This window comes from Pan troglodytes, chromosome 8 (genome assembly GCF_028858775.2).
Source record: "Pan troglodytes isolate AG18354 chromosome 8, NHGRI_mPanTro3-v2.0_pri, whole genome shotgun sequence".
Taxonomy (NCBI): domain Eukaryota; kingdom Metazoa; phylum Chordata; class Mammalia; order Primates; family Hominidae; genus Pan; species Pan troglodytes.
In genome coordinates this window covers 103,637,045-103,662,927 of record NC_072406.2, presented here as the reverse complement: position 1 = coordinate 103,662,927, position 25,883 = coordinate 103,637,045, and the positions used below count along the sequence as shown (strand labels likewise).

Genomic DNA, 25,883 nt, shown 5'->3' with positions numbered 1-25,883 from the left:
CCACTTATGGTCCCCATAGCATTGCTGTTATTCTTTGTGCAGGAATGGCTGTGGACTAGAGCTGAGGTAGGCACTCAACTAAGGGGCAACCCATCTGCAATTAGGGTAGCCATGTATTAGCTGGCTTGGCATGATGGACATTGATGCTTCCTAGTATGTCAATCAGAGGTCTTTCCAGATTTTAGACAGAGGAATATAGAAAAGACTGACTAGCTAAAAGAGAATAGCAGAGGCACAAAAAACAGCCAGTCTCTGTTCCTTTGCTTTCTGCTTCCAATCTATGTGCCTCATTCCAATAAATTCTCTTTTGCCAAAAGGAGGCATAGTAGACTGATTTTCTTTTTTTCTTTTTTTTTTTCTTTTGAGATATAGTCTTGCTCTGTCGCCCAGGCTGGAGTGCAGTGGCACGATCTCGGCTCACTGCAACCTCTGCCTCCTGGGTTCTACTGATTCTCCTGCCTCAGCCTCCTGAGTAGCTGGGATTATAGGCACATGCCACCATGCCCAGCTTTTTTTTTTTTTTTTTTTTTTGTATTCTTAGTAGAGATGGGGTTTCACCATGTTGATCAGGCTGGTCTTGAATTCCTGACCTCATGATCTACCTGCCTCGGCCTCCCAAAGTGCTGGGATTACAAATGTGAGCCACTGCACCCAGCCTGATTTTTTTTTTTTTTTGTAATCATAAAAGCTTAAACAACATAGAAAAAAATTCCTTGGTCTAATAAGTCTATTGTTTGTAAAATAATTGTGCTCTTGACACGTTATACTTGAGATGACATGAAATTAATCAGATATTTTCACACATTGATAGAATAATAAAAGTCAATCCTCAAAACACTGGTTGCCCCACATCAGCTCATACAAGAGAAATCTTACAACCTAAGACTTTCATGAGAAAAAAAAAGGGCATCATTTTGTGCAATGGCAAAATGATTAATATTAGAGAATCAAATCAAGAAGTTACTGGGTATTAATACGACACCAAACTCCAGACTAAATTAAACGTTAAAGAACATTACTTTACAAACCTTCTGAAATTTGGACCACAGCTATTACACCTGGCTTCGTGAGTTTTGTATACGTTATCTATGAGTCCTACAGGAGAACACTAAAGATGATGGCCTGGAATGTGGCCAGCCTACAAACAGTGGGCTGGGGTTGTTGAGGAATAGTAGTGGGATACTCAACCAGCTGTTCCAGATTGAAGATAAGTACAAATAGAGAACACAGGGAAAAACACTAAGAATTCTTTGAGAGAAAGAAATACTCAAAATATTTCAACCTTTAAATAATAGATATGTATTTATTTCAACCTAATAAATAATAGACCTGACTCTCTAGGCAGAGGCTGACCATACATTTATTAAACTCGAATTCAATAAACGTTGCAAACAGCAGAAAAACGTAGTAATTACAATAACTAACCAAAAATCTTATTTCACAAGTACCTAATGTGGGCTTCAATGGTCTTTTTGATGATATAATCACATAGATTATATGTAAGATTATAATATAAAATAATCTCAAGATATTTAAACAGACAAATACTTAGAGTACCTGTTCTGCTATTAACATATAGTTAAATATTTTCAACCTTATTTTAAATTTTATTTGAATACATGAGTTCCTACTTTCAACCTCTACTGAGGAACAGACTGAATCTTAAATTTCCAATTTCTTCGTCATATTTTTCTACCAATGCCAATAAGAATAACAACCATGGTTTTCCATGATCGCTTCTGAATTGACTAACAAGTGGTACTATATTCAAAATTCTGGTAAAATTTACTTTGATCATCCTCTATACTCCAAAAGTTGCCTTAGAAGATCAACATTTTTCTTCACATTCTAACCCAATCCTTGAAAAAAGGAGTAAGTGCTGGCTGTTCCATCACGAAATGCTTTAAAAGCCGTATCTCACTATCTTAGAGTTTCTGAATTAAAATATTTTAAATTGAACGTCTATGTCTATAAAATTCACCCTTTAGTCTCAATGAGTCCAAGAATCTGTGATGCATATAAAAACTACTTTTTCAAAAGAATGAGTAGCTTCCTGAGATACTGAGCAAAGGTTATTATGACAAAAGACTGATAAATAAACATATATTTATAGGTTTCAAGTTAAAATAGAAAACATTTAAGATACCCTACTTTACCAGTTTTTAATAAACTGACCTAAACTACCAATCAGAGCCATCCTGGAGCCAACGATATAATTTACAGTCTACAAAGGGACTATTTTAGGCCTTGATCCTGGGTAAAGATATTTTGTTTCTCTTTTTGTATGTTTTTTTTTCACAGTTCCCTATTAGGATGGTGGGTTACAAAATCATGAAATGCTGACTTTGTTCTACATCCTTCTACTAAGATATGAAAAGTCAGCTACTTCCAAGGTACAAACTTCCCTCCCAACCTAAATAGCACCAGCCCAAGTGGAATTGGTTTAAGTGATATAAATCATATCTTTAAATGGAGACTAGGAAATAAGGATGTGGATTCTGAAACAAAATTTTGTCACAAAAAAAAAATCAACGCAATTGATCATATAGATGACTGAAAATTAGCCCTACAAACATTAGTCCTGAAGCTCAGAAATTTCAGTTCATTTATCACTAGGAAGGCAAGGTGGCATTAGAGATTTTATTCATTTATTTTGTAATATAGGAAAAGATAAAAATACATGAAAACATTATGGTTATACAGTAAAATACTACTTTTAAAATATGCAATTTGATCCAGTCAAAATTCCTCAACCAATTAAGAGTCTTGTTCTTTTTTTTAACAAAAACATCTAGAACAAAACCAAGTTAATCTGAAATACATTAAGCAGACTCAAATTTCAGACTGACTTTTTCAATTCAGCTGAATTGGTAAAATCTCAATAATTTCTATTTTTAAAAGGCACATTCATTGGCGATCATTAAAAAGTCAGGAAGCAACAGGTGCTGGAGAGGATGTGGAGAAATAGGAACACTTTTACACTGTTGGTGGGACTGTAAACTAGTTCAACCATTGTGGAAGTCAGTGTGGTGATTCCTCAGGGATCTAGAACTAGAAATGCCATTTGACCCAGCCATCCCATTACTGGGTATATACCCAAAGGATTATAAAACATGCTGCTATAAAGACACATGCACACATGTTTATTGCGGCACTATTCACAATAGCAAAGACTTGGAACCAACCCAAATGTCCAACAATGATAGACTGGATTAAGAAAATGTGGCACATATACACCATGGAATACTATGCAGCCATAAAAAAGGATGAGTTCATGTCCTTTGTAGGGACATGGATGAAGCTGGAAACCATCATTCTCAGCAAACTATCACAAGGACAAAAAACCAAACACCGCATGTTCTCACTCATAGGTGGGAACTGAACAATGAGAACACATGGACACAGGAAAGGGAACATCACACACCCGGGCCTGTTGTGGGGTGGGGGGGGGGAGGGATAGCATTAGGAGGTATACCTAATATTAAATGATGAGTTAATGGGTGCAGCACACCAACATGGCACATGTATACATATGTAACAGAACTGCACGTTGTGCACATGTACCCTAAAACTTAAAGTGTAATAAAAAAAAAGAAAAAAGTAAATGAATAAATGCAGTCTCTAAAGCAAAAAAAAAAGGGCACATTCATTTCATTATTTCAAAAAATGTTTTCTCATGGCTCACTAGAATGTCACACAGATATCCTCCAAGTTACAAATATCAACTTAAGAGTAAGTAGTTATTCATATAGCTCACCAGTATAACATTTTACCACTCAAGAAGGGATTCTTCACTCAGAGTTAACTACAAAACTATAAAAAAGGAGACAAAATAGGGAAATCAAAGCTTCTCAGAGCTTTCTCATCTCCACCTACTTCCTCATTCATCTTCTGTTGATCTTTCTCTACTCTTCTTCAACTTTAACTAAAAATAGTTAATTTCCAAACACTATGCCAAAAGAAGTTGCTACTCTGGCAATAGTATCTGTACACCTTTTGAAGGCTCTTTCTTTTCCCTTTCAAAAGAAATTAATATGAACTGAGACATATACCAGCCCCAAAGAGTTCAGAGAGTGCATGACATCCCTTAATTCTGGGGAGTGGTGGGGTGGTGGGAAGGATAATAACTCGGAGGTGAGGGGGACGGTGGAGGTTTATAAAGGCAAAGGCAATACATACAGGGCCTGAGGCTTGATATAGAAGGCTGTTAAGGAAAGTACCAAATCCACAGGACAGGAGTAGAGGAGAAAGGGCCGGCTGGCTTACAAACAGCTTTTCAGCTACAGATGTTGCTTTATAAACACAATCATGTGTCACTTAACAATGAGGATATTTTCTGAGAAATGCTTCATTAGGCAACTTTGTAGCTGTGCAAACATCACAGAGTGTACTTATACAAATCTAGCTAGTACAGCTTACTACACACCTAGGTTATATGATATAGCCTATTGCTCACAGGATACACCCACCTATAGAGCATGTTACCATGCTGAATACTGTAGACAACTGTAACACTAAGTATGCATCTAAACATATTTAAACAGAAAAGGCATTAGACTGCCTTCAGATTATGTGATCTGTCATTGACTAGAACATTGTTATGTGACACACGACTTTAATAATCTCATCTAACACTGAGTGCTTACTTTGTACAAGGTTTTTTTCTAAATGTTTTATGTGTGTTAATTTAGACTTCATTTCTACCTTATGCAGTAGGTTCAATTATTACTTTCGCCATTTTATAGATGAAGAGTTATAAACAGCAAAGCAGAATCATACTTGACTTTTTTGGAGGTTCTCTGGCTCACAATTTATAATGACCGCTTTTCTCCAATTGTTAAATATAGTTAGAAATTATTTGTGTCCTAATGGGTTATTCATGAAGGGGAAAATAAGCAAGCACTACATTATGGCTTTGTGGTTTAAAAAAAAAGTTGACAAAGAGACTTTACAACCCACTCAAACTTAGAGACATGCTGGGTATGTATTTATAAAGCCATAGCCCTCCCTTTTTATGTACTAAGTCTCTTGGACTATTTTGCTTCAATCAGATTGATTTTACATATAATTTAATGATCTATTCATACCATAAAAAAGCAATTAGATATCCTAGAACATATCTTTCCCATGATTGTTCTATCTCTAGTAACAAATATCTGAACAAATTTGTTACTGGACAACATGCTCTTTTTCAAACTAGAAATACTGCCATAGGTGCAGCTTCTTTGTACCACATGGTCCCTATTACCTATGACCGCAAATGTCGAGTGTTCAGAATTGGGCAAAGAACATGAGTCGGAAACATCTCCGTTATAAAGCAACCACTGTCCCTGACTAGCCATTTTACTCCTTAGCAAGGTACACATAACCTGACTCTCAGATTCTTTTTCTGTGAAGTGGAAAAATATCTTCCTCACAGGGTTGTTGTGATTGCTTTTGGTTGCATTATGTAACTAAATAAAAGAATACATGGCAAATGCTTAGCACAGAGTAGGCGCTCAATAAGTAGCTATTATTGTTATAAACACTTATTTTGTATATTTGTAATATCTGTAGTTTATTCAATTACTTAAACATCATCACCATAGCATTCATTCTTTCCCATCTCACCTCTTGTTTAGAACATAATGAACAAAGAGCACAACATTTTCCATACAAGATTGTTCCAAATACCTAGCTGGGCATATTGTTGTTAAGTGTACACACACACACACACACACACACACACACACTTTCTCTCTCTAATTTGGAATGCTATTGACCTCATCTGGAAACCTGAGTCCTTTTCCTTTATTAATCTTCCTTCTCTTTCATTTCTGCTGTCTAGTTAGGTCCCACATGGTGTGTATGCTCCCATCCCTTACACTCTGTCCTGTGGCCACCACCTTAGTGGATGCACTCATTGCCTCAGGCATGAGCTACAAAGCTCTTTTCTTCACTTTCTTCCTCCTCTAGTTTAACTATACACTACCACTGATTTCATTATGTTGTTCCTCTATTTCAGAAATTCCAATAGCTTCCCACTAACCGCAGGGGGAAAAAAAACTGTCTAAGCTTTTCTGCCTAGTGATCTGGCTCCAGCCCCCATGCAATCTTTCTTACCTCCCACAAGTTCCCAGCATGCTTCCACTGGGCTCGCTTTATTACTCACTAATTTTTCCTTTTAAGCCTTGCTCATGCTGTTTTCGTCACTGGATTACTTTGCCCACTTTCTTCTGCCTATCCAAATCCTATCATTTTTCAATGGCCAGCCAGCTTAAATAATTACCTTTACTTCAAGGCCTTTCTTCACAGTTCTGCACACAGTGATCTCCTTTCTCTCATCTCTGATAGTACAAATTGTTTCTATGGCTCATTGTGGTTTTTACATATTGCTTTGCTTTTCATGTGTTAACCCTGCATACCCTGAGGCAGAGACCATTTTTTAAAACCTTGTCTTTTTGCATTTTTTGTAGCACCTAGCACAAAGCTAAACATAACAGATATTCAATAATTGGTAGTTACATTTTGTCCCAGGGACTCCATCAACCCCGTTTATACACAACTGATAAGCAAACTTCTCATTCTTGTTACTAAACTTTCCATCAAATTCTCTCGACACACCTTATGCTCACCCTCAAACTCTTCCCCTTGTCTTCCATTATAGGCTAACATCCCTTTAAAATTCTCAACTAAATTCCTCCCATTTCTCTTCACCTCTCTGACCTAAGTCAAATCTAGCTCTTTCTTGAACCCAATGTACTGGTACCCTATCCAGAGGGTTCTACCCCATGTAGAACCTCTCTTTTCTGTTCACCTGATTAGGTGTAGAAGTAGCCAGTCAAATTCATCCTCACTGCCACTGTTATTTCTGCCCCACCTCTAAGCATTTTCTTCTTTCTCATTCACCACTTTTTTAAACATGTGTAATACATCAGTAACTAATTTATAATATTCCACTCCAATCCATCAACCTCAGTAAATTTAATATTCACATCATCAGCCCTTCATATCCATACATTACTTCAAATTCTTTATTCTGTTTGACTCCATGGATTTGCATCACCTCTCCACAGCAGCAAGGCCAAGACCCAAACACTGAAAGTCTCTGAGGGCTCCATCTTGAGCCTCTTGAGAATCTCTAACTGGAACCACTGCCACTGCCATTTCTTTCAATTCCCCACCACGCCTGATTTCTACTGTCTCTTGTTCACTTCATCCATACCTGTCACAAGTCCATTTCAAACGCTGCTCCACAAACTAAGTAGATTTGGGAGATGGTAATTAAAAAATACAGATTCCTACACCTTGCCCATGGAGCTTTTAATTCAGTATATAGAGTGTCAAGTTTCAATCTTGGTATACCCAGGGAATTAAATTTAAAAAAGATGCCTGAGCAACATCCCCAGAAATTCTGATTTAACAATACTGCATTTGGGCCTGGATAATGATGGCTTTAAAAGTTTCTCAGTTAATTCTACTGTGCATCTAAGGTTGAAAACAGGTGCTCTAGGGTGAGATGTAGGAATGAGGACTTTAATGTGCTACCAAGGTAACTCTGTGGTCAGTCAGGCTTGAAACCGCTGTGTTAGGCACCTCCTCACTAGCTGGAATGGACTTCCTTCACGTTTAGATGGTCTTAGGATAAAACACTTCAGGGCTGCCCTTTCCAGCATTCTTTCTCCCACCCCTGTACCTTTCTGTAAACATAAAGGATACAGCCTAACTCTTCAACCTTATTTAGGGTCACTGTAAACTGACCTTCTACTTATTTATAATATTTATATTATTTTATTCATATATATTCATTTATAAATGTGGTACAATGATTTTCTGAAAAAGCCACTATTGTAGGGTCACGAATTGAGTCATAAACACAAACTAGACAGGCAGAACCATTAGGCTGGGGCAAAAAGGAACAATCACTGGAATGTCTCAAAGAAAAAGTTATTGATGACAATTAGGTTCCTAAGCAAACCTCTAGGAGCTCTATTTAATCTACAGGAGGCTGAAAAACAACTCAAGAGGCCACAAGCTGTACTTCCCTGCCCACCTACCTCACACATCAAGACCTCCTCCCCCTCCCCACACATACCAAGGCCTTCCTAGCTGCTGTAAAAGTCAATCACCACCCCAGTTCTCCTGGATTTCTTATCCTTTGGATGGACTAAGGACCAAGCATAGATTTTCTATACTTAAGCTTTTCACTGCTATTAGCTCTGAATTCTAGCTTTGAAGTCTCTCTTTGACAAATACACACACACACACACACACACACATTCTGCCACAGATCCTGTCATAAATTGTTTTTTTTTTTAAATAAATAATCAATGGTACTGACTCTGAAAGACTTTATAAGGCACAAGCAAGGCTGAGGCAGGAGAATGGCTTGAACACGAGAGGCAGAGATTGCAGTGAGCCGAGATCAGGCTACTGCACTCCAGCCTGGCGACAGAGCAAGACTCCGTCTCAAAAAGAAAAAAAAAAAACCCTCAAGTTTTGTATATTTATCCTTATCCTCTTCTATTCCAACTCATACCTTTTCAAAGTTTAATTCAAGATTTAAATTTTTTTCTTGAATATATTCTTCTCTTTGTCTAGTAGTACAAGTCCATAATCCTCTATTTACAATTTCAAAGTCCTATAAATTCTTGAAACTGAAGTGTCTTTGCAACTCATTTGGTGGCAAAAACATGCACCTAATCTGAAATGACATGACGCTACTGACTTTTTCCCTTTAGCATGAACACATAATTTCATTACAGTTATTAAGATGGTTGATTAGAGAGAACTGGCTAGGACCTTACTGTGGGTATTAAATAATATATGATATATGTACCGAATTACCTTTCTAAAATCTGAAAAACTTGAAATCCCAAAGCAGACTGTAGACTTGTATCCACACTTGCAAATTTTTATTCCAAAACGGCAATTTTTCAGTTACACTGAGATGAATAGGTTTTTGGGAGAGCGTTTGCTTGAGGACCTAAACCCACTCATTTAACTGTTTCTATAAGTACATACATTTACTGTTTTAAACAACCAACTTAGAAATGAACTGCTGGAATTCTGTGAGTTAAGGACTTCCTATATAAAATCTGAAAACCTAGGGTACCAGCAGCAGGAACCAGGTCTCCAAGTAGCTGGGTGACAAATTCCTTCAAAGCATTTTCTAGGGTAATCCCTAACCCCAGCTCCAATCTACCAATCAATTGTAGCTACGCTTTTAAACGTGTATCATTACTGTTCGCAATTTGCTGCATTGATTTAAAGAGCTTGTTTTAACAATTTCCAGTTATCAGGGCCCTCAGACATTTTTGAAAAACCTACTGAATCCAAAAATTATTCCTAACACCAATACAGTACTTAACGAAGAGTGAGCTATTTTAGTAAGTTCTTAGTCATTTAAGAGGGAGGTTTTAAGAAATGAATTGCAAGTAGGAATAAAGAAAATGTATAATGTTCACTAAACTTTTACTATTTTGTCACACACAGCTGCATGACAAGTCATGATCTTTAAATATATCAAAGCAAACTTTCAAAAAGTACTTAAATATTATGTGAAAATAAAAAATTGCAAAATCCGAGGTTATTTTTTTTTTAAATTGTGCTTCAAATTAACCAGTCACAACCACCAGTAAAAATAGGGAAAGAGGGGGAGGGGGCTGTCCCATGACATCATCTGGCAATATGCAGTTTGAAGCCTGACAGCGCTCTCCAAATAACCCTTACGAAGATACAGCTGGGAAATCATCCCTGTCAAGCTTAGATAACTTGGGTTTAAATAAAAGGTTCAAAAAGCCTCCCCCCACCTGAGTCACATGTCTGTACCATATGAAAAATAAAACCATCACTGATGCATCTACCTCCCACTACACTGACAGCAACGGAAAGGTCACAATTAAGTGGAAACTCGCCGCAGAGCCTGTTTAATCTGAAGGGGGAAGGGAAAGAAAAGCGAAGAAAAGGACAAAAATCTGCGCGCCTCCAAGGCAGGCAGGCAGGCACCTCCGTGGAAAACCCACTCCCGCCTGCTGACACCTATGCTCATCCAACAGATCATGCCGACTCAAGATGCAGGTCATTCTCTTAGAGAAAGTGGGGGCCCAAGCCCCAGAAAATAACCCAAACATCCAGCGGTACCGACCACCCCCAACATTTCCCGAGGGTGGTAGGTGTACCTCGCGAAGTGTTCGGGGCTGTCCACGAGGCACAACTCTTTTATTTCTGCCCAAGGAAGGGCGGCCTGAGTGCGTCTCCCTGGAGTGCCAGGGGGTGCCCAGGGTAAACGCGGGCCTCCTGACGGCCCTCGCCCGGCCGCCGTCCCTCCCGACTCCCGCCGTCGGGGCGCCAGACGGCCCCGGCCCACCACCTACCGCGGTCGCGCCGGCGCCCGCCGATACGATGGGCGGCAGCTTCTCGCGCTCCGACTCCTTCCCTTTCCTCTCCTCAGGCGCGGCCGCCGCCACCACCAGCGGAGTGGCGGGCGAGGGTACCCGAACCGCCTCACTCATGTCGGGCCGGGCGGCGGGAGCGCCAGGCGGCGGCGGCGGCCTCAGTGCTGCTGGGGCTGGCGCTGCTGCTGCCGCCGCGGCCGCGAGAGGGCTCTGGGCTGCCGCTTCTAGCCGCCGCCGCCGCCGCCGCCACTCCGCCCCCGCCCGCGCCCGCGCCCGCGCCTTTGCGCGCGAGCCCGAGGCCGCCCCCGCGCGCGCCAGCCCCGCGGACGCGGCTCCCCACAGGTCCCACAGGTTTCTTGCTCTCGCCTCCCACGCCCGCCCGGGGCTCGCGCGTCGCGGGTCGGGAGCGCCGGCGGTAGCCCCCCCTCGTCAACCCCGAGGGCCCGGAGAGAAGGCGCCACGGTCGACGCCCGACCGCCATATTGTTTGCAGAGTGTCGCCCGAGATGACGAGGAGACCCCGCACCCGGGCCGCGCAGGAGAACCTGGACTAGGGACGGGCAGTCGGGGAGACAAGTCGAGCCCTGCAAAGGGTCGGACGGGGATAGAGTGTCCGAGTGGTACCAGTAGGGCAGGACGTAGGCACAGACTACCCTTCACGGACGGCCCTGGCCTGCGGCGCCGAGTCCCGCGGGCAAGCGCCCTCGGGGTCTGGGCTGGTGGCCTTTCGCCTTCTTCCAGGCGCCCACAAAGCTGTCCGCCTTGGGGCTTCTGCCTTCTTATCCTTGCCCGCCCTCCTGAGCCCAGGAGAGGCGGCCCGGAGCTTGCGCAGCCCGGGGAGACAGCCTTCCTGGCTCAGCAACCGACCCTTTTGTACACGCCTGGATGGCCTCAGCCTACACAGGAAAAGCCTGGAGGTGGGGAGGAGTGCGACGTGGTGGGCCCCCCCTTTCCCCTTCCCCCATAGGATTGGACGGCCAGTCCACACTTTCCATTCCTGTTCCTCTCGTCCCTCTTTGACTGCCAAATCCGCCTCTCCCTTCCCGTCCCCATGCGCCTACGTTTTGCTCTCTCCCCGCAACCCTTTGCTGTCTCCTATCCGTCCCTTCCTTGTTCCTTTCCGTTTATGTTAGAGATGTACATACCCAAACTCTGCTGCACAGTCCTCAATCAAATCATTACAAATAGGAGTAAAAACTTGAAAGCCGAAGAAGAGAGCTTTTAATTATGAAATTAAAATGCCCCCCACCTCCACCACCAGGACACCTAGACAATTTCCTTTCTTGTCGCCCCCTCCTTTTCCTTTTTCTCAGTCTACTGGAGCGGCGGGGACACCTGCTGATCTAGGAGAAAAGAGAGTAAGAATGCGCTGTATCCCCTGTTAAAAGCAAGGAATTTCGATATTCAGCTCTATCAGATTTTTTATCTGTGCCTTCATTATTTTATTCGAGGTTGAGTGAATTTTTAGATCAAGAGTACCTAAGTCCAAATATAAGAACCAAAAATATCTCTGAAACAAACCCAAATATGATTTCGGGGTATCTATTGTTTACATAATTTGGAGTTATTAGTATAACTAAATACTAGTTATGGTGCATCATGAGATAAGGTTGCATGTTTTCAAACCCACAATTTGTAACAAGTAGATCTGAAGCAAACAATGTTGCCTTCAAAATTTTGAAATCTGACTTTCATTTATAGAAAGGCTTTCTACTTTAATATAGTTGCTGTTGCCACCTATTTACTTGTTAATTAACAAAAGGTATAGAATAAGTGCCATATAGTCAGCAAAAAGTATTTCAGTGCTAATAGCCTTGGAGGGAAAATGATGTATGTCGGCATTACTTTGAAGCATCCTCCTCCTTTCTATTAATATTTTTCTTAAATTCTTTTTCAAGATTTTCTTTCCTTCTTAAAACTACTGAAATACTCATCCCATAGAGAGGAACATAACATTATTTTCTGCTTTTAGCAGGTCTGTATGCTGATCATGGATACAGGAACAACTCAAATGTTATTTTATAAAATGAGGCCTTTATTTTAACTGCAATTCCAGATATTCTGTGCTAAGTCTAGGTTGATAGAACAAATACTAGAGGGAAAAGTAACCTCTTTCCTATTGTTTTCAACTAGATTTAGTAATTTGCTATAAAAATGCTTGGATGAGAAACCACTTGGATAACAGGCCTTCTGCTTTCTTTTTTCATGTGTGAGACAAAATAAAAGTGTGTCTGTACGTGTAGTCACATTCAATAGAACAAACTGCTTAAATATTGGCAAAACAAGGCAAGTCAGAAATGTTAATTTCTGCTACTGCACCAGAGTAGATAACCCATTTCTTAACAAATTCTCTGATTAATTAGCTTGTGAGTTCCATGTAAAAAATGATAATTTGTTCATGTTTCCTTTTACTTCTTATTAAATAAATGTCCTCAATCCACCACCTCATCCCTCCCTCGTACATAGTCCAGGAGGGGGCTGGAGAATGGGAATGGGGCCTGCTGGAAAGCTGTAGAATTATAGCTCTGGGGGAACTCGTGGTGTGCTTGAGAGACACATTCCCAGCTGCCATCAGTGTGCTTCTGGAGACCCACGTGGGAGAAGAGAGTGTTGTAAAGCAGGACATACAGAGAGCTCTGGCCATTCTGTACAGAGGTGTGGAGAAGATGCTTTTTAGCTATGCCAAGTGTCAGACGTGCAACAGTGAGGGTATCCAAGTATAAACTCATTCGCTTTGGAAAAACTAGGAGCGAGGCAGAAGAAGCATTTCATGTTTCTAAGTCCAGATGGAAGACCTGAGCTCATTAATTATACCTATGGGGAACAGGGTTTGGCAGCGTGGGAGTGAGGGTTAGAGAACTCATTATTTCCCTGGAAGAAAAAGAAAGACAAAATTACAAGGTAATGGAAGGTCGAAATTATAGATAACTTCTATTTTAATTATGTATAGTAATACTAATGTAGTGAACAATAGCAAAATAGGTGCACAGGTCATTTTAGAATGGTTTATACCACTAATACCTTAATTTTAGAAGGTATAGCTATGAAATAGTGCAACTTATTTTAATATTTCAACTGAGTGTTGTCCTAAAGTAAACTTGGGGAAATTATTTTAGCCATGTTGACCTTGTTAAAAAGATTTTTAGAACTCTTTCTTAGGTATAATGGTTGTGGATTTTAAAAATTACTATTTAAAAAATAACTTGGCTGGGTGTGGTGGCTCATGCCTGTAATCCTAAAACTTTGGGAGGCCAAGGCAGGTGGCTCACTTGAGGTCAGGAGTTTGAAACCAGCCTGGCCAACATGGTGAAACCCTGTCCCTACTAAAAATACCAAATAAATAAATAAATAAATAAATTTAGCCAGGTGTGGTGGTGGGCACCTGTAATCCCAGCTACTCGGGAGGCTGAGGCAGGAGAATCGCTTCAACTCGGGAGGCAGAGGTTGCAGTGAGCTGAAATCGTGCCACCGCACTCCAGCCTGGGTGACACATCTCACAACGAAACAAAACAAAACACAAAAACCTTTTCTTTGTTTAAAAAAAAAAAGATGCTTTGTCATTACAGAAAAACAAAATACAGATTAGCAGAATCATTTAAACTAAGTTTAGATAGTCACTAAGACCTTGCTGTGTATCTTTACAAAATCTCTTGTATCTATCTACACACACACACACCCCACAGTGTTTCTTCCTTTGTTTTTATAAAAATTGAACGTACTGAAACACTTGAATCTTTGCAACTAATTCTTTAGAATAACCCCAGTGATGTGATAAATCTTTAGAGAATGATTTTTTAAAATTGCACAATGCTATACACAGCCAAGACTGAAGAATAAAGTAGATGATGATCAAGCTTTGTATTTTTAATCAGACTTCTCTTGAATCTGTTCTATCTCTGGATTCCCATTGCCATTGACCTAATCAAGGCCCTTAACATCTCTAACCCCAATTATTTCTGTAGCCTGGCAACTGGTCTTGCCTTCAGTTTCTTACCTGCTCTAATGGCCACCAGAATGACCTCTTTAGAATATGTAATTTCTTGCCAGCCCTTTGTTTTAAAATACCGTAGTAGTCTTTCAAAGCCTTTATGCTAAAAATTTTCCCCCTAGTGTGGCATTCAGCTGAATTCTTTGCAAAAGAAGGCATTTTCTTAATGTCCTAAATAGAATCATTCTTTCTGTTCCCAGATCATGTTGTATATACTTACCTTTATAGACCTATTACATTACATCTTAGTTTTTTGTTCCCCAAATAAGTCATGGCACAGAGGGGAAAGACTATGTCTAATTAGTCCTTGAGTCCCCACATGTAGCACACTACCTGGAGTATGCTGTTGAGGAGGCACTCAGCAAACTCAGAAGAAACGAAACAAGATGTTTTATTGAAGTGGTTTGTACAGGGGCTCTGAAATCTTTTCCAAAGATAAATTATAAAAATGCTCTGAGTGATGGACTATACTCATTCAGATGATTTGGTCTTGATATTGCTTCTTTAAAATCTTAATCTTCTAGAGCAGTGCTATCAGTAGAACTTCCCATAATAGGGGAAATGGTCTGCATCTGCACTGTCCAATATGGTAGCCAATAGCCTCATGTAGTTTTTGGGCACTTGAAATGTATCTATTGTCAGAGGAATTGAATTTTTAATTTTAGTTCATGTTATGTAAGTTGTATTTGAACAGCCACATGTGACTAGTGGCCACCATATTGGACAGTAAATTTTAGAGCTGCATCTCAGCTGTAAAAGAGCAAGTCCAAATTAGTGGCACACTAATTAATGAGCCTCATTTATCTTAACCTCATTCTTCAGAATACATGCAAACAAATGTTCACCAAAGTAGTGAGAGCAGGTTTAAAAGAGCTCTGATAAAAGCCTGAAAGGCTAAGTAACTTCTTCATTTTTTATTGTTTCTTTTTAAATATTGTATTCACAGAAGTTTGCATTTGTTGGTGAAACCACATTTAGCTGTATCTTGATTTGACCAACTCCTATAGAGGAGTGACCTAAATTAGAAGAAAATGTTAGTAACAGTAAAAATTGAGGTGGCCGTGTGTGTTTTCAAGTTGGTTTTGGATGTCCTCTTTAGATATTTTCAAAGGAAATGCTAATTAAAGAGTTCTAATTAGTTCTAATGCTAATTAAAGAGTTGTGCTTGATAAACTAGTTCTATAGAACTGCCACATGTGAAATTCTAATGGTCTGACCTGGATATATTGATAACTCTTCTAAATCTTAACCCCAATTTTACTTTTGTTTTCTACGCGAAACCAAGAAAAATGACAACAACAACAAAAGAGTAAATTGTACATCAGAAGTATCCTATGCATGATGTACCTATTTAAATTTTTATTGAGTCTAAGTTAACTTGTGTATTCTAAGGCTGCTGAAGTCATCAAAACAAGTCAGAATGGCATATACTGCTATTCATTTTTACCTTTTGTCTTGCTAAGAGCACCCCGTTTTAATTTGACATAACAGCATGCTCAAATAAAGGTGATTTCTTTTCTGGACTTTCTCGCAGCTAGGGGTGGCCATGTAACATTATTCTAGCCAATGAGGTGTATGCTGACATTTTAGGGAAAGTATTTGCTACCTTTATTCTGCCTGAAATGAAGATATGGTATGTCAATGTGGTGTTACAATCTTGTAACAGGAGGCTGCAAGCATAAGGATGAATGTCAAAACACTAAGGACAGGGTGATGGAGAGAGAAAAGGAATCTGGAACAGTCCTGAAATTGTAGAACTGCAACACCAGCTTGGACTGCCTATATCTGGATTTCTTTTTTGTGAGACAAATGAATTCCTATCTTGTTTAAATCCATATTAGTTCCTCTGTCATTTGCAGCTAAACAAATTCCTGTCACACTTAATGCACGTGCATACGTGCACATGCATGAGTGCACACACACACATACAAACCCATAGTTTTTTTGTCTTAGTTCATCCCCAAACTAGTCAGTTGGTTAAAATTCTACTGGTTTAACCTGTTGTTTCAGGCACAGCTTTAATTGAGTAGAATAGCTATCTTCTTGTCTCAATTCTACGATTAATAGTAGTTCAGGAATTACAATAACCTTTATAAAAACATGAATTTTCTTCTTCAGAGTTGGAAAAGATGCCTCTACACTTCAACTCAAAGTATTAGAAAGAATAAAATTAGGAATTCTGAAAACTGACTTTAGTCTTGGCTCTTCCAATTTTTAACTAATTATGTGGCTTTGGCAAAATCACTGTATTTGAATTAATTCGCTTAACGTTGCATGAGTGTTGTGGAAAAAAGTGAAAAAACATGCAAAAGTGCTTTGTGAACTATGCCACATTTTAATAAATCCAACTTAATGAGCACTGTTGGTTACTAGAAACTGTGCTAAGCACTTTCCATGGATTTGTTCATGTCTTCTCAGAAACCTGCTTTTAGTATTACTATAGAGTAGGGACTCATTCCCATTTCATAGATGGGCAAATTAAGGAAGTATACCTAGTAAACTGTTCAGATTCATCTCCATACTTGCCACAAAGCATAGACTAGCTGTTCGATAAATGTTTATGGGAAGAATAAATGTTCATTTTATTTATTTTGCTATCCTATAATTGCATACCATTTAGGGTATTATAAACCCATAGTTTATAATTTGGCCACATAGTAAAGGACTGCTATTGGAGGCCTACTCAGCACTTCCCTGTTGTCCAGCATCCTAACAGAACGTTTTCTACTAGAGATACTGAAATAATCAGCTTTTACTGAGGTAAAAATCCAGTCTAAGCATCTTTGGCTAATAACTTCTCTTGCCTACAGAGGGTTTTGAGGACATATACAAAGGATCCCTAGTCTTTAGCACACTTCCTAGCCTTCAGGCTTAACAAATATTGTTGAATGGGTAGACGTTAAATGCTTCACAGATACTGCTTTTGGGGACCCTGCAACTATTAATAGTATTATAATCATGCTGTGGTCAGTAGGGTGCATTCTGGAAAGATTTTAATAAATATTGTATTCTTTAAACACATCAGGTATCGGAGTTTATTTACTTTTTAGTTTTTTCTAGCTTTATTGAGATATAATTGACGAATAAAAATTGCATAGATTTGAGGTATACAATGCAATGTTTTGATATATGTATATCTTGTGAAATAGTTACCACAATCAAGCTATTATTTCCATCATCTCACATAATTACCTTTTTGTATGTGTGGTGAGAGCATTTAAGACCTACTCTCTTAGCAAATTTCAAGTATACAATATAGTATTATTAACTATAGTCACCATGCTGTTCATTAGATCTCCAGAACCTATCTGCTATGGTTCGAATGTGTCCCTAAGAGTTCATATGCTAGAAACTGACTCACCATTGTAGCAATGAGACTTTTAAGAGGTGAGTAGGCCATGAGGGCTCTGTCTTCATGTATGGATTGATGCTGTTATCGCAAGAGTGTATTTGTTATTGCAAGAGTGGGTTTGCTATCATGAGAGTGTGTTTCCTTATGGAAGATTCAGTTTAGGCTTCTTTTGCCTCTTTCTCACTCTTTCTCACCCTTCTGTCTTCTGTAATGGAGTGACTCAGCAAGAAAACTCTCACCAGATGCTGGCACCAGAACTTTTAGCCAATACATTTCTGTTCTTTATAAATTACCCAGTCTGTAGTATTCTGTGATAACAACACAAAACCAAAGGCATTATTTGTCCTGCATAACTGAAACTTTCTACTTTTTAACCAACATCTCCCCATTTTTCCTGCCTCCCAGGCCATGGAAACCACCCTTTCTACTCTCTGCTTCTATGAGTTTAACATTTTTAGATTCCATATATAAGTGAGGATCATGCAGTATTTGTCTCTTTGTGCTTAGCTTATTTTACTTAGCATAATATCCTTTAGTTTCATCCGTGTTGTCCCAACTGACAGGATTTCCTTCTTTTTAAAGGCTGAATGACATTCCTGTGTGTGTGTGTGTGTGTGTGTGCTTGTCTTTATCCATTCATTCATCCCTGGACACATAGGTTGATTGCATGTCTTGGCTATTGTAAATAATGCTGCCATGAACATGAAAATGCAGATATCTCTTCAAGATACTGATTTCATTTCCTTTGCATATCTATCTATTAATAGAAATGGGATTGTTGGATCATATGGTAGTGAGGAACTTCTATATTAATTTCCATAATAGTTGTACCAATTTCCATTCCCACCAACAGTGCATAAGTGTTCGCTTTTCTCCATATCCTCACCAACACTTGTTATCCTTTATCTTTTGGTAATAGCCATTCTCTTTTTTTTTTTTTTTTTTTTTTTTTTTTTTGCAGTGGTGCAATCTCGGCTCACTGCAACCTCCACCTTCTGGGTTCAAGCGATTCTCCTGCCTCAGTCTCCCAAGTGACTGGGACTACAGGCGCACACCACCACACTCAGCTAATTTTTGTATTTTTAGTAAAGACTGGGTTTCACCATATTGGCCAGGATGGTCTCGATCTCTTCACCTCGTGATCTGTCCACCTCAGCCTCCCAAAATGCTCCAATTATAGGCGTGAGGCACCGTGCCCGGCCAATGATAGCCATTCTAATGGGTGTGAGCCGATATCTCATTGTGGTTTTTGATTTGCATTTCTCTGATGATTAGAGATGGGAGCATTTTTTAATATAACTGGACATTTATGTGTCTTGTTTTGAGAAATGTCTTTTCAGATCCTTTGCTCATTTTTAAATCAGGTTATTTGTCTTCTTGCTATTGAGTTGTTTGAATTCCTTATGTATTTTGTATATTAACCCCTTATTAGATGTATGGCTTGTAAATAATTTTTCCTACTCCATGGGTTGTCTCTTCACTCTGTTGATTGTTTCCTTTGCTATGCAGAAGCTTTTTAGTTTGATGCAATCTCATTTATCTATACTTGCTTTTGTTTCTTATACTTTTGGAGTAATATCCAAAAAATTCCTTTCAAGACCTATTTCAAGATTTTCCCCTGTATTTTCTTCTAGTAGTTTTACAATTTCAGGTCTCACATTTAAGTCTTTAATCCATTCTGACCTGATTTTTGTAGATGGTGTGAGGTTAGGGTCTAATTTTATTCTTTTTCTTTCTTTTTTTTTTTTTTTTGAGATGGAGTTTTGCTCGTTTCCCCAGCTGGAGTGCAATGGCGCGACCTTGGCTCATTGCAGCCTCTGCCTCCCAGGTTCAAGCAATTCTCCTGCCTCAGCCTCGCAAGTAACTGAGATTACAGGCATGTGCCACCACTCCTGGCTAATTTTGTATTTTTAGTAGAGGTGGGGCTTGCCATGTTGGTCAGGCTGGTCTTGAACTCCTGACGTTAGGTGATCTGCCCACCTCGGCCTCCCAATGTGCTGGGATTATAGGCGTGAGCCACTGCACCCGGCCTAATTTTATTCTTCTGCATGTGAATATACAGTTTTCTCAGCACCATTTATTGAATAGATTAACTTTTTCTCATTGTGTGTCCCTGGCACCTTTGTCAAAGAACAATTGACTTTAAATGAGTGGAATTATTTCTGAAGTGTCTATTCTGTTTGATTGGTGTATATGAATGTTTTTATGCCAGTATCATACTGTTTCAATTTACTATAGCTTTGTAGTATATTTTGAAATCAGGTAGTGTGATGCCTCTAGCTTTGCTCTCCTTGATCAAAATCACTGGCTATTTTGGTCTTTTGTGATTTCATGTGAATTTTAGGATTGCTTTTTCTATTTATGTAAAAAATGCCATTGGAATTTTGATAGAAATTATATTGAATCTGTAGATTGCCATGGATAGTGTGGACATTTTAACAATGTTAATTCTTCCAATTCATCAACATAGGATATCTTTTCATTTATGTGTGTCTTCTTCAGTTTCTTTTATCAGTGTTTTATAGTTTTCACTGTACAAAATTTTCACCTCCTTGGTTAAATTTCTTCCTAAGAATTTTGTTGTTTTTGAATGGTATTGTAAATGGTATTCTTTTCTAAATTTATTTTTTAAATAGTTAATTGTTAGTCTACAGACTAATAATTTTGTATGTTTATTTTGTATCCTGCAACTTTACTAAATTTATTAGTTCTAAGATTTTTTGTGGAGTCTTTAGAATTTACTATACACACCATCCCTTATGATGGTATTACTTACTAATTTTTGGCTTTACAATGAATTTATTAAGCTATAATCCCATTGTAAATAGAGGAGTTTATGAATTATGATGGTTCATCTTATGATTTTTCAACCTTTTGATTTATTGGCACATAACTTGATGCATTCCAACTTAGAATATTTTCAACTTACCATGGGTTTATTGGGATGTAACCATGTTATAAGTTTAGGAACATCTGTATATAAGATCATGCTACCTCCAAACAGAGAAAATTTTACTTCTTCCTTTCCTATTTGATGAATTTTGTCTTCATCTTGTGTAATTGCTCTGATCAGGACTTCCAGTACTATGTTGAATAGAAATGGTGACAGTGGGCGTCTCTGTCTTGTTCCTGATCTTAGAGGAAAAGCTTTTAGCTTTTCACTATTAAGTATGATGTTAGCTGTGGGTGTGTAATATGGCCTTTATTAGGTTAAGGTACATTCTTTCTATACCTAATTTGTTGAGAGTTCTTATCATAAAAGGATTTGAATTTGGTCAAATGCTTTTTCTGCATCTATTGAGTGATCATATGATTTCTATTCCTCATTCTGTTAATGTGGTATATCACATTTATTGGTTTGCATATGTTGAATGGTCCTTGCATCCCAGGGATAAATCCCATTTGATCATGATGTATGGTACCATTAATATGCTGTTGAAGTTCATTTGCTAGTATTTTGTTGAGGAATTTTTGTATCTATGTTCATCAGGGATATTGGTCTATATTTTTCTTGTAGAATCCTTATCTGGCTTTGGCTTCAGGGTAATGAAGACCATAAAATGAATCTGGAAGTGTTCCCTCCTCTTCAATTTTTCAGAAAAGTTTGAGAAAAATTTATGTTAATTATTCTGTAAAAATTTGATAGAATTTACCAATGAAGCCATCAGGTTCTGGGGCTTTTTTTATTGGGAGGTTTTTGGTTGCCGATTCAATCTCCTCACCCATTATTAGTCTGTTCGCATTTCCTATTTCTTCATGTCTTCAGTCTTATTGGGTTGTATGTTTCTAGAAATTTATTCATTTCCTCTAGGTTACCCAATTTGTTGATATAGAATTGTTCATTTTAGTCTCTTATGATCCTTTGTATTTCTGTACTATCAGTGTAATGTTTACTCTTTCATTTGTGATTTTATTTATTTGAGTCTCTTCTTCATTAGATTTGTCAATTTTATCTTTTCAAAAAGCCAACTCAATTTCATTATTTTAAAAAAATGTTTCTTGTCTCTATTTTATTTCTGTTTGTATCTTTGTTATTTCTTTCCTTCTGTTAACTTTTGTATAGTTTGTTCTTCTTTCTAGTTCCTTGAAGTTTAAGGTTAAATTGTTTGAGATCTCTCTTTTTTTTCTTAATATAGGCAGTCTGCACGACAAACTTCCCTCTTAGAACTGCTTTCATTATAAGTTTGGTATATTGTGTTTCTATTTTCATCTCAAGATTTACTTCTAACATTTTAAAGAATTTCTTCTTTGAATCATTGGTTGTTTCAGAATATGCTAATTTCCACATATTTATGAATTTTTCAATTGTTTTCCTGGTATTGATTTTTAGTTTTATACCATTGTGGTTGCAAAAGATAATTTAAATCTTATATTTGTTAAGACTTACTTATCTATTTTGGAGAATGTTCACAGAACATGCACTTGCAAAGAATATGCATTCTACTGCTGTTGGATGGAATATTCTGTATATGTCTGTTAGGCCCATTTGGTCTATAGTGTTGTTCAAGCCCTCTGTTTCCTTAGTGATTTTCTGTACAGATGATCTATGCATTGTTGAAAGTGGGGTATTGAAATAATCTACTATTATCAAATTGTTATATGTTTCTTCCTTCAGGTGTATTAATATTTTGCTTTATTTACATTTAGATGCTCTGATGCTAAGCACTTATATGTTTATAATTGTTATATTCTCTTGATGAATTGACTCCTTTTTCATTATATAATGACCTTGTTTGTCTTGTTACAGTTTTTGACCTATAGTTTATTTTGTCAGACATAAGTATAGCTACGCTGGCTCCCTTTAAGTTACTATTTGCGTGGTATATCTTTTTCCATCTCTTCACTTTCAGTATGTGTTGTCCATAAACCTAATGTGAGTCTATTGTGGGCAGCATATAGTTGGATCTTGTGTTTGTTTTATAAAATTATTCATTCCGCCATCTATGTCTTTTGGTTGGAGAATTTAATCCATTTAAAATTAAAGAGTTATTGATAGATAAGGACTTACTACAGGTTGAGTATCCCTAATCTGAAAATTCAAGATCCAGAATACTCCAAAACTTGAAACTTTTTGAAGGATGACATGATGCTCCAAGGAAATGCTCAGTGGAGCATTTTGGATTTGGGATTTTCAAATTAAAGATTCTGAGCTGGTATGTATAATGCAAATATTCTAAAATCCAAAAAAAAAAAAAAAATCTAAAGTACCTCTAGTCCCAAGAATTTCACATAAGGAATACTCAACCTATACTGCCATTTCATGAATTCTTTTCTGTTTTTTAGTTCCTTTGTTTTTTTTTCATTCTCTCTTGCTGTCTCATTTTGTGATTTGATGGTTTTGTATAGTGATATGCTTTAATATCTTTCTTTTTTGTGCAACTACTACAGGTTTTTTTCCTTGTGATTACCATGAAGCTTGCACAAGACATCTTATAACAGTCTACTTTAAGCCAGCAAGAGCTTCACTTTGCATGCAAAAACTCTACACTTTCTCTCTCCCCTGCTCATAATTTGTTATTGATGCCACAATTTACATCTTTTTTACATTGTATGTCTATTAGAAAATTATTGTAGCTATAGTTGTTTTTAATACTTTTGTCCTTTGACTTTTATACTAGAGTTAAAAGTGATTTACACACCACCCCATTACAGTATTACAGTATTCCGAATTTGACTATATTATTATTTTTACAATGAATTTTTTACTTTTGTATATTTTAATGTTACTAATGAACATTCTTTCATTTCTGCTTGAAGATTTTCTTTAGCATCGCTTATAAGGCAAGTGTAGTAGGAAGAAAATCCCTCAGCTTTTGTTTGTCTTTATCTCTCCTTCATTTCTGAAGGACAGCTTTGCCAGGTGTAGTATTTCTGGTTGGAAATCTTACTCATCTTATTCTTTCAGTACTTAGAAGTATGATCTCACTCTCTTCTGGCACATGAGGTCTCTGCTGAGAAATCCACTATTAGCCTGATCCACTGAAATCCCTTTTATGTGACAATTGCTTTTCTTTTGCTGCTTTCAAAATTCTTTCTCTTTGATTCTTGACAGTTTGATTATAAGGTGTCTCAATGAATATCTCTTTATGTTTAATCTATTTAAAGTTCTTTGGGCTTTGTGAAGCTGGAGGTTCATTTCATCCACATATTTGGGAAGTCTTCTGTCATTATTTCTTTAAGCTTTCTTCTCTCTTTCTCTGCTTCTATTTGAGTCTCTCATAGTGCATATATTGGTTTGCTTGATGGTGTCCCATAAGTCCTGTAGATTCTTTTCATTCTTTTGTTGTTGTTGTTCCTCTGACTGGATAATTGCAAGTAGCCTGTTGTTGAGCTCACTGATTCTTTCTTATGCTTGATTTTGCCATCTTGTTGAAACTTTCTATAGAAATTTTCAATTGGATAATGTTTCTCAGCTCCAGATTTTCTGTTGGGTTTATTTTGGTGTGGCTTCAGTCTCTTTGTTGAACTTCTAATTTTGTTCATGAATTGTTTTCCTGATTTTGTTTCGTTATCTATCTGCATTCTTTTGCAGCTCACCGAGCCTCTTTAAGACAATTATTTTGAATTAATTGTCAGGCAGCTTGTAGATTTCTATTTGTTTAGGATCAGTAACTGATACTTTATTTTGTTCCTTTAGTGTTGTATGTTTTCTTGATGTTTTTGGCCTTGCTTTGGTGTCTGGCATTTGAAGAAGTAGGCATGTCTTTCAGTCTTTACAGACTGGCTTCAGCAAGGAAAGTACTTCACCAGTCAGCCCATCCACAGATTCTGGGTGGGCTGACAGAAAGGGTCTATTGGTGGGCTTCATACTAGAGTCCCCGAGTGGTCTGAACTGGTGACGCTTTCCATGGGTGGATGGGCCTGGTGCCTCAATCCATGGAGACTGGCCTGGTACTGGTACTAGAATCTACTGGAGTGAACCTAGTGACTAGATCTGGGAGGATGGGCCTAGAGCTTGGGTCCAGGAGGGCAGCCCTGGAGTCTAGGCTTGTAGGGGCTGGCCTGAAGCCTATGTTAATGGGGGCTGAACTGGCACTGAGGCAGGCCTTGATTCTGAGTCTGTAGAGGCTGGCCTGTGGCTGGGGTGGGCTTGGAGCCTGGGTCCTCAGAGTCTCAGGGGGCCAGTGTAGCCCTAGTGTTCACTGAGGCAGGCCTGGTCTGGGGTTTGCAGTGACATTTGATGCTCATTGCACTCTCCTTCCCCACTCACAGAGGGCCTTTCTATCCATACTACACTACTCAGGCTACTACTACTTGGGGGTGGAGTGATGTAGGTAATGTGAAACTGTCCTTTCTACTCTCTCCAGTGCATCCTTCCCCATCTCTATGCTCCACCATGTGCCATAATCTCTCAACTAGATTTTCCAGCTACTGTGAAGGTATTCTCATGTATGGATGGTTGTTCAAATTGATGTTTCTGTGAGGAAACTAGTGACGGAAGCTCCTATTCCACCATCTTACTGATGCAACTCTGGAGTTTACTTTTTAAAGAGCAGGCAAATATGAGATTGATTTCCAGTATCACTATTTGGGCAAAGGCATTGATATTCATGAGATGCACTCACATGGTAAATCTCCACAAAAAAAGGAGGTACTTTAGGCCTTTCTGGGGCTACTCCATTTCTATTATATTTTTCTTCAAAGGAGGCTGATGTACTGAGTTATTTCATCAGCCACAGGATAACAGGATCCTGTGGCAGAGGATTGCCCACATGAGGACAACTTCCAGGATGTCAAGGAGTTCCTGGCTTCATGGTCTAAGCTAATGCATTCTAATGATCATGGACCGTTATTTCCTATCTTTGACCCTTCCGTTCACTGTGAAGGAAATTTTCTTAGTCACAGAATGCTAAATGGCACTAAAATACCTATTTTTAAAAAATTGCTACCAATATAGAGGTATTAATATATTAGTAAAGAAGCTCATAGTGAAAATCCAGAAGTTCCATGATGATCTTGAAACTTAGATGCTTTTGTAATTTATACTGATTATAAACCTCTTTTGGAAACACATTTCTAAGGAGAAATCTGAATTCTTGGTGATGTCCGTAACAATTTATATTGTTAGATTCTTTTGTTCATTGCTGCTGATGAGACATTTGTCTATAAGCCCAGAAAAGCCAGGCTGAAGGTCAGTGCTCTCTGCTATTTCCCACTGTAGATATTGT

At 38.4% G+C, this 25,883-nt stretch overlaps 1 protein-coding gene and 1 long non-coding RNA gene across 6 annotated transcripts in view; one reads left to right on the top strand and one right to left on the bottom strand.

Annotated features, from left to right (window-relative positions):
- HECTD2 (HECT domain E3 ubiquitin protein ligase 2) overlaps positions 1-11,702 on the bottom strand; it is a 105,442-nt gene extending 93,740 nt beyond the window's left edge. Inside the window, exon 1 of one of the 5 annotated variants that reach the window (XM_063781970.1) lies at positions 11,521-11,702. Coding sequence is in view for 3 of the 5 variants with exons in the window: in XM_016918844.4 (XP_016774333.1) it covers positions 10,356-10,493 (138 nt within the window). In the remaining 2 variants the exon portion in view is untranslated. Of the gene's footprint in view, positions 1-10,355; positions 10,642-11,520 lie in introns of those variants that run through there. The other 4 variants (XM_016918846.4, XM_016918844.4, XM_016918843.4 and 1 more) reach the window with 4 other exon arrangements.
- LOC107966796 (uncharacterized) overlaps positions 1-25,883 on the top strand; it is a 220,832-nt gene that overhangs the window by 104,149 nt on the left and 90,800 nt on the right. The window lies entirely within an intron of this gene.